Raw genomic sequence first — 14,922 nt, 5'->3', positions numbered from 1 at the left:
CAGATTACCCAAAGATTTCATCTGGGTCCAAGAGATGTTGGCCAAAGATAGTAGGGGGAACCCCAATCCTGACCAAACGAAAAAACAAACCCAACCACCACTGGGATCTTTAATGTCCATTCAGAACAGAGGGGGCCTCCCTATGCTGGGAATATTAATTAATCCTAGGAGGATGAAAAGCTGGGTAATTACTGCTTGAATTTTATTTGCTTCCAAGCATCTTAGGAACTTCATTATAATTAACGATTCCCTCCAGCTACTTGAGTGGGAGCAAGGGCGAGCAATCCCATACACAGATGTGGTGCTGGAAAAAATCCCAACACTCATTCAACACCAAGAGCCGGAAAAACCTTAAGCAATGCCTGGGAATGTATTTTTGACTGACTATCATCACTCAGGCTCTACAAGGTGTTTGAAGATGAGGGGTGGTGGCTGCCAGTCTGGATAGAATATAAAAGAGACACCAGCCCCAGCTCTCTTCACTCTTGCTTGGTCGCATTTTCAGCGGTTCCATTTTCTTGGTAAGCCAGGTAAGTCCGATTTTAAGATATCCTGTCCGCTTTAATCTCTCGCCTTCGTGAAGCAATGTTTAAAAGCTTAGTTAAACTCAGAAATAGCCATGTTACCTAGAAGAACAGAGAAACCAAGAAGTACCAGGTATCTCTTCCTACCCACATTAACGGTGGGTTAGAATAGAATTAACTAATAGTGTTACTTATTATTTCAGTGACTAGAGGCCCCGACCGAGGTCAGGGCCCCATTGTGTGAGGCACCCCACAAACGTGTTCCTGCTCCAAAGAGCGAAGTTAGTGCAAAAATGTAGCAGGTGAATGGACCGAACAGGGGTGGGTGGGAGGAGACAGGATGGGCTCACCGGAGTACAAACATGTTGTCGTGCTGTAGGCTGTATCATCTGCACGTAATACAGCCGGCCGCTTCCCTGGTTGTTTTCGCCAAGCAGTGCCATGGAGGTAGCTTGGCACATAGTTAACACTTGTTTGTCTGGGACGACCTTTCATAGAATCATAGAAACGTCGGGTTGGAAGGGACCTTTAGAAGTCATGAAGTCCAGCCCCCTGCGCTGAGGCAGGACCAAGTAAGCCTAGACCAGCCCTGACAAGGGTTTGGCCAACCTGTTCTTAAACCTCCAATGATGGGGATTCCACAACCTCCCTTGGAAGCCGGTTCCACAACTTTACTCTTAGAGTTAAGATGTTTTTTCTAATATGTAACCAAAATCTTCCATGCTGCAGATTAAGCCCATTACTTCTTGTCCTACCTTCAGGGGGACACGGAGAACAATTGATCACCATCTTCTTTATAACAGCCCTTCACATATCTGAAGACTTATCAGGTTCCCCCTCAGTCTTCTTTTCTCAAGACTGAACATGCCCCGTTTTTTTTAACCTTTCCTCACAGATCAGGTTTTCTGAACCTTTTCTCACTTTTGTTGCTCCCTGCTGGACTCTCTCCAATTTGTCCACATTTTTCCTAAAGTGCGGCACCCAGAACTGGACTCAGCACTCCAGCCGAGGCCTCCTGAGTGCTGAGTAGAGCAGGACAATTACCTCCCATGTCTTACGTACGACGCCCCTGTTAATCCAGCCCAGAATGGTATTAGCCTTTTTCACATTGCTGACTCATAGTCAATTTGTGAGTCACTAAACCCCCCAGGTCCTCTTCAGCCGTTCTACAGCCTAGCCAGTGGTTCCCCATTTTGTAGTTATGCATTTGGTTTTTAATTCCTACGTGTAGTTCTTTGTACTTATCTTTATCTTATATTTATTATCTTGTTGATTCCAGACCCATTCTCTAATTTGCCAAGGTCATTTTGAATTCAAATCCTGGCCTCCAAAGTGCTTGCAACCCCTCCCAGCTCGGTGTCTTCCACAGATTTGATAAATATACTCTTCACTCCCTTATCCAAGTCATTGATGGAAACATGGCAGAGTCCCTGATATGCTTTTCCAGTTTGACAGTGACCCACTGACAACTACTCTGGCCTTTCAACCAGTCGTGCCCTCACATTTCATCTAGGCCGCATTTCCCTGATTTGCTTATGAGGATGTCAGGTGGACCGAGTCAAAAGCTTGACTAAAAATCAGGACATATCATGTCTGCTGCTTCCCCCCATCCACTGAGCCAGTAACCTGCTCAAAGAAGGAAACTAGGTTAGCTTAGCATGATTTGTTCCTGACGAATCCATGCTGGCTATTCCCTATCACAGCCCATTATCCCCTAGGTGCTCACTAATGGATTGTTTAATCATTTGTTCCAGTATCTTTCCAGAGATCAAAGTTGGACTGACTGGTCTATAATTCCTCGGGTCCCCTTTTTCCCTTTTTAAAGACAGGTGCTTCGCTTGCCCTTCTCCAGCCCTCTGGGATCTCATCTGTCCTGCAGGAGTTCTCAAAAATAATGGCTAATGGCTCTGAGATTGCTTCAGCTCGTTCCGCAAGTACCCTAAGATGAACTGGTGGCTTGAATACATCTAACTTATCGAAATATTCTTTCCCTGCTTCTTTCCCTGTTTTGGCTTAGATCTTGGATGCATCATCTGTAAGGAAGGGGGTGAACGTTTTGGGTTGCTAATTCCAATGTTCATGAATGTAGCATTAGTTAACCACAAATCAGTTTTAGCTGAGCTTGCATGCGTAGCAAACCCTGTTAGCGTCACAGGCCAGATCCTTAACCGGTGTAAATCAGTGAGGCTCCATTGGTGAAAGAGGTGGCACGGTTCATTGGGGTAGGGGACTGGATTGGGGCTCAGTGACTCATCTGCTGGCTGACCTTAGACAAGTCACTTCCAAACTCTCTGCTTTGGTTTGTCTTGTCTATTTCAACTGTAAATGCTTTGGGGCAGGGATTGTCTTTTACTATGTACAGCGCCTAGCGCAATGGGACCCCTCGGTACTACAGTCCTGCAAATAATAATAATATTGGCCTTAGTGGAGCTCTGCCCATTGGCACCAGATGAGGATCTGGCCCCGGTTGCCTTTTCCTAATCGAGGTTCTTTGCCCATCAAATTATCGCCATGAATGAATGCTGAAAGGAGTGTGGGTGTGTGGGAGGGGGACTTCAGGTTTTAGACGCTCCAGTTGCTGCTACAGGTCTCCCTCTCCCCTTTCAGGTTTCTCCAGGAAGATGCTGACCCCGCTGGAAGGTGCGGTTGGCACCATCATCGAAATCTTCCACAAATATTCGTGCAAGGAGCCTCATCATGACAAGCTCTCCAAGGGGGAACTGAAATGCCTGATTCAGAAGGAGCTTGGGAACTTGCTGCAGGTGAGTCAGCCCAAGATGGGTGAGCTTGTCCTGCCCCGGGAGGAATGGAAGGACATTTCAGTGGGCAGGGACTGGGTCAATGGGCCGGATTCTGCTCTAATCACACTGGTGTGGTCCACGTGAAGGCAATTTCTTTCAGCGTCCATAGCTTCAATGCAGCTAGACACTATTCCCAGACATTCTGAAGTTAAAAGCCGCTCTGTTTTAGTATTTCGCCTCTGTCTGCTGCCTCCCATCTTTATTCCATTAAAATCCTGACACAGGACGAGATTCTGAGCTCCCTGTGAATCTGGAATAACCCCATTGACGTCAGCCATGCAGCTGAGGCCAGAATTTGGTCCCCGCTCCCCGGGCAGTCTTGGGAAAAGGGTGCTCCAATAAAAATTGCTGCGTCCTGTCTCAGGGTTTGCACCTCTTTTAATCTGAGGGTGCTATTGGCCCTGATTCTGCTGTACACCAGAGCAAATGAGGAGTCGCTTCAGTCAAGTCAATGGAGTTACCAGGGTGTAAGATTGGAACCAGCCATGCAACAGCTGGTCTCGCTGGGACAGGAACAGTCCCGTGGCTTTTGCTTGTAGACATCAGCATCCGCCCCAGAGGGTTTGGAGGAAATCATCATCTGGAATACTGTGTCCAGTTTTGGGCCCCACACTACAAGAAGGATGTGGAAAAATTGGAAAGAGTCCAGCGGAGGGCAACAAAAATGATCAGGGGGCTGGAGCACATGACTTATGAGGAGAGGCTGAGGGAACTGGGATTGTTTAGTCTCCAGAAGAGAAGAATGAGGGGGGATTTGATAGCAGCCTTCAACTACCTGAAGGGGGGTTCCAAAGAGGATGGAGCTCGGCTGTTCTCAGTGGTAGCAGATGACAGAACAAGGAGCAATGGTCTCAAGTTGCAGTGGGGGAGGTCCAGGTTGGATATCAGGAAAAACTATTTCACTAGGAGGGTGGTGAAACACTGGAATGCATTACCTAGGGAGGTGGTGGAGTCTCCTTCCTTGGAGGTTTTTAAGGCCCGGCTTGACAAAGCCCTGGCTGGGATGATTTAGTTGGGAATTGGTCCTGCTTTGAGCAGGGGGTTGGACTAGATGACCTCTTGAGGTCCCTTCCAACTCTGATATTCTATGATTCTATGATCAGGTTTAGAAGCTTGTTGCATAATTTGCATTTCCAGAGCTGGTCAACATTTTCCAGATGAAACATTTTTTTAATCAAAAAAGGCCTTTTAAAAAAACCCAACGTTTTCTTTTGAAAAATGGTTAACGATGCACAAACTTTACATATTTTGCCAACAAGGGATGCCTTTTTAAAAAAATGGAAAACGTGATAACGATGCTCTTGACAATTTTAGAGGATGGCAAAATTAAAGACCAAATCGACATGCAAACCTCCAAATGTCACCATGTTTCACGCGGCTAGTTTTGCATTTTTCAGGCGGCTCTAATCAGCCCTCTTCCTAGAAAGAATCTGCTGCAAGTAATACCATGTCCCCCCTTCCCACACTTTCTCAACAGCATCCGAACGACCCGCATGAACTCCAAAGCATATTTGATGAGCTGGACGTAAATAAGGATCACAGTGTTAACTTTAAGGAGTATATGATACTGATAACCACATTGCTCATTTGTACCCATGACAAATTACACGACAACTAGAAGCATCTTCCCCATCCTCCAATGTAACCAGGGAAAGATCTTATCATTTGTAAAAAAAATATGAATTGACTAGGACAGATTTCTTTCCACTGTGTTACAGTGAGATGTGAACTATCTGCTTATATGACAGATGTAATGCCATGGGATAATAAAGATAATAAAGCTTCATTAAAGCTCTCAGTCTGTTGTTATTATTTGTCTTGCAGTAATGCCTAGAGACTCCAATCAGGATCACGGCCTCTGACCTTGTTCCTTTGACTCTGCAAGCTGATTTTCATGATTAGACCCTTAGCAATGCACAGAGTCCCGGGGAAATCAGTGGGGTGCAGGGGCTGTCCGAGCAGATCAGCTTGCAGAGAAGCCAAATTCGAGACAAGGAAAACGTGGTTTCCTTGCACTGCATTTCATTGATTCGTGGATGCCGAGGTCAGAAGGCACTAAATAAAGGCCAATTATTTTGGTGGCTAAATGGGAGTTGAGCGTCTTTGAAAAAAAATCTCCCCCCTAGTGAACCGGTCCCAATTCACCCAGTATTCAACAACTCCTGAATCCCAGTCTAGTGTCTTGACTGCAAGACACTCTTTCCTCTTCACTATATAGCGATACACACGGAGAGTGTACTCAGCGCTTGGAGGAAAGACTCTCTGTGAATATATCTTTATGTTGCGTGGGGCTGATGGTGTGCAAACATGCCTTGTTAGACCGGTTGCAAACAGAAAGGCAGAAAAATTCCAGTGAGGAGCAGGAGAGAGCAGTTGGAATGGTCCCCGTTCAAACCAGAGCGAGGCCGGGTACGGCCAGTTGAGTCTTGCTAAGAATGCTGCCTCTCCGGTAAACCTGCTGCTCCCCGCAGCTCAGAACACAAAGTGACAAATGCAATTTCCCGAGCTCAGCCCAAAATGCTGCAACTGGTAGTTAGCTGACAAACCTGTTGAGAAATGGGGCCCCTGCCAGCTGTTGCAGGCTTCCCACTTGTTTGGGTTGTGAAATGAGCTAGCCGCCTTTGATTTCAGAAGACCATTTTGCACTTCCCCAGAGCTTTGGAGCGCAATGCCCCTTACAAACAGTAATAAATTCAGCCTCACACACTCCCCTGTATGCAGTGTTGGTGTAGCCATGTTGGTCCCAGAGACACGGTGGGGGAGGCGATACCTTTTATTGGACCAACTTTTGTTGGGGAGAGAGACACGCTTTCGAGATACCCAGAGCTCTTCTTCAGACCTGGGGAAGAGCTCTGTGGAAGCTCAAAAGCGTGTCTCTCTCCCCAGCAGAAGTTGGTCCAGTAAAAGATCTGGCCTCCCGCAGCGTGTCTCTCTAAACTCCCCGCTCACATGTAGGCAATTGAATTCAAGAACAAGATCTCTACGTGGGTTGCTTATTCTATAACCATCTTCTGCAGGGGTTCCTAGACCTTCTGCTGCAGCAACTGGTGCTGGCCTCTGTCAGAGACAAACTCCTGGGCTGGAAAGACCCACTGGGCCAAGCCAGTCTGGCTATTCCTATGTCCTCCATAAGGAAGCCTTATTGTCCCTGTTTTACCTGTCCAAGGCCCAGAGAGATGCAAAGTGTTGGGTGCCCCTGAGAGATGCTGATCTCTCTCAATTCCCATGGCCCTAATGGCAACTGAGGGGGCTTGGCATTTTTTGCAGGATCATGCCATAAAAAGGTCTGGTTTTCCGAAGGGGTGGGCACCCACCGCTGCAGCTTAAACCCCTGGGAATCAGCCTCTGTCAAACCAGTGTTTCCAAAAGTGACTTCTGGTTTTGCATGCCTAGATGTTTGGACACTCCACTTAAGACCCTTTCGGCGTGATTTATGGGAGTGCCAGTTGAAGTCAACGGGAGCTCCAGGTGCTCTGAAAATCAGGAGGTAGATTTTCAAAAGAGCTGAGATTAGCTAATGGTCAGCACCCACAATCAGGGCCAGCTAGGAGACCCAGCCACGGATCAGGACTCTATAGCGCTAGGAGCTGTACAAACAGAACAAGAGGCCAAAAACGGAAACACCCATCATTAGAGGCCTCTTAAATATTTTGGCCTAAGTGACTTGTAGTTAAGTCAGCAGACTTGGGTTCTATTCCTAACACTGCTGCCTTAAGCAAGTCGACCCTTCCTCCTCCCCTACTGAGACGGAGAATCAAGCCCCCTTAACGAGATCTTGTGAAACAAACAGTCTGGGCTGGGTGCACGTACCGCCGCCCTCCGGATGTGTCGAGGGGGCCATTTCCTTTCCGGCACAGAGATCAGAATTAAACCGCGGTGGAGGGGATGTGGCAATAAATCAGCACTTTGCTTGGAAAAAAACAACCCCGTCATTTCAGTCTTGCAGCAAATGAATGAGAACGCATTAATGTCAAGCCTGAGGATGAAGAGAAATAGGCTGGTGCTATTGTGCAACAGGGAGCAAATGCCACCACTCATTGTAATGACACTTTACTAACGTGGATAATTTATTAGGCCAAACACGCTCTGAAATCACAATAATTAGCCAGTAAACAGCCTGATAGCTGCAGAATGGAAAGCCAGGACCAGCAGTGAAGGACTATGTAGCATTAGTGCAAATCACGGCATGGTGATCCTGGACAATGTAGGGCCAGATTCACAGCTGCTATCAGCCAGCATAACTGGCTGCGATGATTTAGTTGGGGTTGGTCCTGCTTTGAGCAGGGGGTTGGACTAGATACCTCCTGAGGTCCCTTCCACCCCTGAGATTCTATGATAACGACGCTGATCTACATCTGCTGAGCACCTGGGCTCAACTCTGGGAAGAAGGTTGGTCTTACGGATGAGGCACCTGGCTGACAGCTCAGGGGCCATCGGGTCTTTTCTTGGCTTTGCTGCAGCCTCTCTGTGACTGTGGGCAAGTCTCTTTCCCTCTCCCCCATCTGTAAAAAGGGGGACACTGCCCCTTCCACCCCGTGGAGCGTGAGCGCTTTGAGGCAGAGACAGTCACACTCTGGATCTGCGCCCAGCCTAGGTGCTGCCAGGGGCTGACATTCAAAATCGCAATCTTTACTAGGGTCCTCAGCAAAGGGGCATTGAGACGCCCTCCAGCTGCTCCCCATCGCAGTCCCTCTTCTTTCTTAGAGCTGCTTTGTGCTACTCCGCCACTGCGGCGTGGCCTTAGAGACCATCTACTGGGCCTGGGAGGGTCACCGTAGGGTGACCAGACAGCAAGTGTGAATAATTGGGACGGGGATGGGGGGTAATAGGAGCCTATATAAGAAAAAGACCCAAAAATCGGGACTGTCCCTATAACATCGGGACATCTGGTCACCCTAGATCACTGTCCTACAGGGAGATCCCTGACGGTGTCAAACCATCCCAGCAGCTCAGATCTCCTCAGGGCTGCCCGGGAATGGCCTGGCTCAGACCCAGCCCAGGAGGCAGGAGGGGGCTTGCAGACATTACTTCTTTTTGCATGCCGTGACTGACAGCAGCCATGATCCTGAAGCTGATTGTACAGAGGTGGAGAAGTAAATCGAGCGACGACCCTCTGACTTAGCAGCCAGGAAAAGATCCCCCGCCAGGAGGTCTGTGACTTACTGTGACAGAGAGGGGACGATGGCTGGGAGTTAGGAAATTGCACTTACAGCAGATGCGAACGCAACGGAAGGCGCGACGGTGAAACAAGCCGATGTGCAGCCCCGTTTAGCAGACGACGTGTGGTGGAGCTCCATTTAGCAGAGCCCTTGCGATGATCATTCCAAGGCGGGTGGAAATAAAAACCTTGTGAAAGCCGAGTTAATCCACAGGGGAAGCATTTTGATATAAGGTCACCAGAAAATCTTGCTTCGCTTTTGACCTGAGAGCCCTCCAGGCAAGTGCCACAGTCTCGTCTCTGCAAACAGTGGAGTGCTGACAGCTTGAAAAACCCCACTGAGCAAGGAAACTCCTTTTGGAAAGTAAAAGTAAACTTTTCAACTTCTGCTGGCCGCTGGGGATTGGAAACGCAGTTTGGGTCAGGGAGAAATCACTGGTAAATTAGAATTATTATCGGCTGTTGTAAATCAGCAACTCTCCATTGAAGTCAATGGGGCTCGGCCACTTTGAAAAAGGCCAATAACAATATGGGCCAATCACATTTGGGCATTGGGCCCATGCTATTATTTATATACAGTAAAACCTAATGGCCACAACGGACACCTTGCAAAGTGTTGCCCATGCACATAAGAGAATCTCTGCCCCAAAGAGCTTGTAAACTAAATAGACAAATCCACCCAATTGTGGAAGAAAGACAGAACGTTATCCTCATGTCACAGATGGGGAAACTGAGCCGTAGAGAGATCTAGAGGTGGAACCGGACCCTGGACCTTCTGGCTATTACCCCAGCATCTTAACGACAAGACCTTCCATCCTGGATGGACAGCGGCCCACACATCAACAAAGCGGGCCGAATCTAGAGGGGATGTATAAGGTGCTGAGGGTTAGATCCCTTGCTCTTAGTTAGGGCCTGGTACAAAGCCCATTGACGTCAATGGAAAGACTCATGCTCAATGGATCTGACCGTTAGGATCCTTTGGATTGAATCTCTCAGGTGTATGGGAGTCACAGGGTGTGACCCCTCCATGTCAGGTACCCCCAGAAGAAGATGCAAGTTGCTGCGGTTTGAACTTCGTTGCCTCAGGGCCCTCTGAACCCCTTAAGGGGATATGCGGAGAACTGAACAGAATCAGCACAGCAGGAAACATTTCATCATCAGGCAGTGCAGAGCACATACAGCAATTCTCCCAGCCCGAGGGCTCCTGACGCCTCTTGGATTGTTTTAGCCTTGCTGGTTCTTTTCGGTGAGTCAGGTAAATCTAATTTTAATATGTTTGGTCCCAACTTTTAATCTTTCATGGAAGAAATTTAGAGACTAAGAAATAAATCGACAGCCTATCGAAGGTGTTTACAGCCCCAGTAACTCGCACATCGGCAATAGATGCCCATTATTCATTTCAAACAGGGTGAGCACACAGCAGCTGTGAATGACTTCCCTGCATGCGGTATACACAGCAGAGCAATCCCCACAACTCTTACTGGTAGACAACCACACCTGCATAATGGTATGTCTTCAACCCCGGGCTGCCCTACGGGCTTTCCCTTGAGCTGCTAACCTGAGGTACAAGCGGAGTTGCTGTGTCTTCGCTGCCATTTTAACTCAAGTTACGCACACACTTTTTGTGTGTGTGCAGGGTAGACGTACCCTAAGAAATGATGGGCAAAGGCTCCATCATGGGGTGGGATGGAGGAATTTACTGCATCATGGTCACTTCTTTTCCTAGTCAGAGATTTCTGTTATCTCCTTCCCCAACAGAAATGAAATGCTATCTCCAAAGACAGCAACAAAGACCAACTGCTCCGCTCCAGTGAGTTCATGGTCATGATCACTAGACTGACTGTGGCTAGCCACGAAGGCATGCTCCAGGAAGAAAACCTCTGAGCCCCTAGAACTCCCCCAAACCCAGCAGCGGTTTCCTTTTGCTGCCTTAGAACGAGAGAACAGTGAGTGAGGAGGGAAGCGGAATGGGACGAGAAAACGTAGCTACGGGTGACGTGAGCTGCGGGTGACGTGAGCTGCGGGTGACGTGAGCTGCGGGTGACGTGAGTTGCGGCGGTGAGATAATAAGCAGTTCCTTGTCAATTCTCTAAGTCTCTTCACGGCAATTTCTACTAGGGCAACTCCCTCCACCTTCCAGTTCTTCCGCAATTCCTAGATTTTCTCGTGTTATAACCTCAGAATATGAAACATTTGCCTTTATCCTGCCTGTGAATTCCCTGCTGCTCTGTCTCTGGGGCCGGGGTCGGTGTATGGGAGAAGACTAAAGGAGTTTCCTTGCTTAGCCTGGTGGTGGGGCTCTGAGTACTGTCTATAGAGAGAGACACACCAGGGAGGCAGAAGAGCTATTTAAGCTTAAGGCAGTTCGGGATAAACTGGCCATGAAAAATGCAGGGTTGTGGCCTACATCCCTGGAACCACTCTGGGTTATAAACATGTTCCAGCCTGATGGCTGAACCCCGTGCTCAGGGCAGCAAAGGATGAGGGGGGGCTCTGAGCCAGTTCTCCATCTCCCAGCTCCTGGGGCCATCGAGGGCTGGAGCAGCTCCTGACGTAACTATAGCCATCCCCCAGGGACATCTAAGGACTGGGCAGAACGCCATGCCCACCTTTGTCCACCTCCGACGTGCCCCTGTATAGAAGGGAGGGGCAGATGATGTACCACTGGCCATGATGGTATTGCACAGCATCCAAAGGTCCCCCTAGATCAGAAGATGCCCTTTAGAGCAGCTTTCTCTCTTCTTTGTTGGATCTTAAGCAGCGTTTCAAGATGACCGGTTCTTCCTTCTCTCCGTTCCTCCCTCCTTCCATCCACCCAGGCACCCCTCCGTCTGTCTCTCCCGCCGTCGTGTGTTTGACTCTCCCGGCACCATTGTGTCTAAGCACCAGTAAGACACTTTTGAAGCAGGAGGCCTCTCATTCCTGGGCCCTCCACTTTCTATACAGCCATGCTGCTGTGCTTGGCTGGGAGGTGATAAAACCGACCGTATGGAGGTGCAGGGGGACACAAGCATTTCCACTAACACCCCAGGCTTTGGTGAAAACGGAATAATATGGTCCCAAGAAAGTGCAGGGGACCAAAGTTGATCCATTACTTAGACCTGCTCTCACCATCCAATGCCCTCCCCCCCCCCCCGCTCTTTGACGCCTTTCTGAAAGAGAGAGAACACAGGCCGAATCAATTGTTGCAACATGTAGTCACAACCGGGAAGAGGTGGTGGCAGAAGGGGGGTGGGGGGTCCACAGCCCTGAGACACAGCTCTGAGCTCTCTGGTGTGCCAAGCTCCAAGCATCTGAAGTTGCAGAAAAAGCCACAGGAATTCCATTTAAGGAACTGTATGAAAACCTTAGGCAATGCTTGGGTGCGTAACGGGCTGTACTGCAATCAGGTGAGATAGAAGCGTTTTGCAAGGGGGGGACGGAGCAGACGGCTGGACAGACTATAAAAGGGGACGCCCTCCTTCCCCTCCTCATTCCACCTTCTTTCTTGCTCTTGGTTCTTTCTCGCTCTTCCCTTGCACAAAATGAATCAGGTGAGTGTCCGAGTGTAACAGGTGACCTGAATTTCCTGTCTCACGTTAATATTCTCTTTTAAAGCGTGTAGCTTAAGGGGAATGGTGAAGACTTTTCCTGCGTCTAGGCGGAGTCTTAGCAGCCTATTTCTTCCTGCCTTATCTGTGAGTGTGACTCCTAAATGCAGCGAACCGTTGCAATATCTGGAAGCACTTTCAGACCTAGCTTGGCTGCTCCGGGTGCTGTGATGAAGGCATGGTTCATCGGTAATGCTGTCTTGCCGGTTGAGTTTGCATGTGTCTAATTTTGGATGCATCTTGGCAATGAGCTATTTCAATTTTTGACCACCCAGCGTGAGGCATTTTAAGAGCACCTGATTTTCAGAGGGTGCCTGCTCAGCTCTGCCTGAAAATCAGGTCCATTGCGGTTTCTTCCAGTTGGGCTCCTCTAAAATTCAGCCCAATGGTTTCCCTTTCAGAGCACCCAGCAAACGATCAAGGGGGACCTTTCTGAGCTGGAAAAAGCCATTGAGACAATCATCAACATTTTCCACCAATATTCGGTCCGCGTCGGGCATTTCGACACCCTGACCAAGTCGGAGCTGAAGCAGCTGATTGACAAGCAGCTTGTGAACTTCCTGAAGGTGAGTGATGTCGGGGCAGCTTAACTTGTACTCTGCAGGCGGTAGAATAATGGGCCAGATCTTTCACTGCCAAGAACTGAGCAACGTTGACGTACCGTAGCTGAGGGTCTGGCCCACGTTCTGGAAAGCTGAATGTGACTAGAACAGGGTGGGGGCAATTCTCCAGCACTCCTTGGTCCGTAGAAATGGAACGGGGGGCTCAGATCCTTTCACCTCCTCTCTCTGTTCACCCCAAATCCCAGGCGTTTGACTTTCATTAGCTGACTGCAGTTTTGCAAAGGAATCCGGCGAGATCCGGTACATGTGCCATAGGGGCTCAAGCGGTTGAATTTGGGAACATCAAAAGCAGAGTGTTTTGCTCTGCCGCTGTCTCACAACAGACACATTGGTGCAGTTTTGTTGCAGAGAGTCTATCTCGGCTTATAAAGCCCTCCTCACTGTGGTGTCTGAACAGCTGGAAAGGGCTTCTTGGGAACTATAGGGCACCAGGAAACATTTGACGGCAGCATGGCAGTCGCTAACCACTCTTGTGCTCTGTACTGTATTTACTTCTGCTGTCTACCCCCTTCCCCGCCCCCAGTGTATTCCCAACTCCTTTTCTACACACCGATCGCAATTTCTCTTCAGCATGATCACACCCATCACGTGCGCTGTGTTGCTCATGCCCCTGGCAAGCTGGCATGTCTCCCTCGCTGTGATATAGCCTCGTGGGCAGGGCACCGGACGGGGCTCAGGAGACCTCGGTTCATCTCCTAGCTCTGCTGGTGACCTTGGGCAAGTCCCTGCTTGCTCTGTGCCTCAGTTTCCCATGAGAGAAAATGATACTGGCCTCCTTGGTAAAGCACCTCGAAATCTAAAGATGATGAGAGCGAGGCTATGATTTGATTTTTCTCCCTGGAAAACCAGGCAGAGCCATTCTAGTCTGTAATCAGGAGTGAGCCCATCAGGGGAAGGGCAAGAGATGCTCGGTGTTTAAGGACCCGGTTAGCTGGTGGGGCGGGAGATGAAAGGTGGGCACCACAGCCCTGACCCCTGAATACAAATGCCCAGCTCTGCTACAGTGGTTTGAAGCTGTAGACCTCAGTGTACTTTACCAAAGGGGTAGGGAGCATTATCCCCAGGGGAAACCGAAGGGCAGAGCAGGCAGGAACAGGCTCGCACTCCTGTACCCTCCTAACTGGGCTGTGTGGTCACTGAAGGATGCCTGGCTGATCCCGGTGGCCCCTCGCGCTCGTTCTCCTGTGCATGAGGGTTCTGGTGGGGCTGTCGGGTGGAGAGTTTCCTGTGTCATCATCTCGTCTCGTACGGGCAGGAGCCAGCTGCAACTAATGCCACTTACCCCCTCCCTTTTTCCTGCAGAGACAAAGGGACCAAGCTTCCATCGATAACCTGTTCAAAGACCTGGACAAAAACAGGGACCAGCAGCTCAGCTTTGGGGAGTTCATGGTCCTGATCACCAAGGTGACCATCGCCACCCATGAGCACATCCACCAGGGAGAGGGAGGGCAGCAGCAACACCAGCACTAAACTCAGGCTGCCGAAGTCTGAGGCTGGGGCCAAATGCCTCGAGACAGTAGCTCAAAGCTGCTGAGATTCCCCCTCGGTGGGGTCTGACGATTCGGCCATGAGACAATAAAGATTTGCTGTAAAGTTCTCAAAGTTTGTTTGCCTCTGATTGGTGTTTGCCTGGGAGGCTGGTACCATGTGCCAGCGGGTGCCCCTTGGCAGGGCTCTCAGAGTTATTCTGTTTTTCTAAAACACTCTGGTTCAGCATGGTGGGGCTTCTGCTTTCTGGGGCCGGGGGGAGGGGGGGAGTTTCTGCTTTCAAAATCCCAGAAGCAGAGAAAACCGAGAGCCATTTAATGGGGGGGGGGCGAGATGGGAGGGGTGCATCTATCTGTCTGTAGAAGTGAGAGTGGGTGGAGAATGAGGTGCATTTCAACAATAATGAAACATATTCAAAGGGATCCTGTTTTCATACTACCCCTCAGACAAGGCGGTCACACACATATCCACCACCGGGGGTCCATGGGCAGACCATCTCCTGTATCGATGGCAAAATATATAATAATCAAAACATATAATATATCCATGACAAGGTGTAACGATGGACAAACCGTGTGTCTATGGAAAGGAATAGAATGGGGAAAGCACACAAGGGTAGATCCCCGCTGATGTAAAATGTCCTAGCTTTGTTGATGTCAGCTGAGGATCCGTCCTAGGTACATCTGTGAACAGGAAGGTCATGGGCAAAACCTACCCAGCATGTCCATGATGGGGAAT

The 14,922-nt window shown here is 49.2% G+C and overlaps 1 protein-coding gene and 1 long non-coding RNA gene across 2 annotated transcripts; both read left to right on the top strand.

Moving 5' to 3' along the window:
• Positions 1 to 200: 200 nt before the first annotated feature.
• On the top strand, positions 201 to 5,123 carry LOC112060076 (uncharacterized). The gene is made up of 3 exons (XR_002889365.3): positions 201 to 530; positions 3,132 to 3,286; positions 4,803 to 5,123. It is a non-coding gene; the product is annotated as an uncharacterized LOC112060076 (long non-coding RNA).
• Positions 5,124 to 11,873: 6,750 nt separating this feature from the next.
• Positions 11,874 to 14,292, top strand: LOC101948240 (protein MRP-126). The gene is made up of 3 exons (XM_005280620.4): positions 11,874 to 12,016; positions 12,475 to 12,639; positions 13,999 to 14,292. Exons 1-3 carry the CDS (start codon positions 12,008 to 12,010, stop codon positions 14,164 to 14,166), a joined length of 342 nt encoding a protein of 113 aa, XP_005280677.1. The 5' UTR covers positions 11,874 to 12,007; the 3' UTR covers positions 14,167 to 14,292.
• Positions 14,293 to 14,922: the final 630 nt, after the last annotated feature.

The sequence above is a fragment of the Chrysemys picta genome, chromosome 20 (assembly GCF_011386835.1).
Source record: "Chrysemys picta bellii isolate R12L10 chromosome 20, ASM1138683v2, whole genome shotgun sequence".
Taxonomy (NCBI): domain Eukaryota; kingdom Metazoa; phylum Chordata; order Testudines; family Emydidae; genus Chrysemys; species Chrysemys picta.
The sequence above is the reverse complement of the archived record's forward strand: the minus strand, read 5'-3'. Positions and strand labels throughout refer to the sequence as shown.

What these genes read in the sequence shown, in the direction of transcription:
- LOC101948240 (XM_005280620.4), top strand. An exon ending in AGCTTGTGAACTTCCTGAAG is followed by an intron (nt 12,640 to 13,998) that starts GTGAGTGATGTC and finishes TTTTTCCTGCAG; the next exon opens with AGACAAAGGGACCAAGCTTC.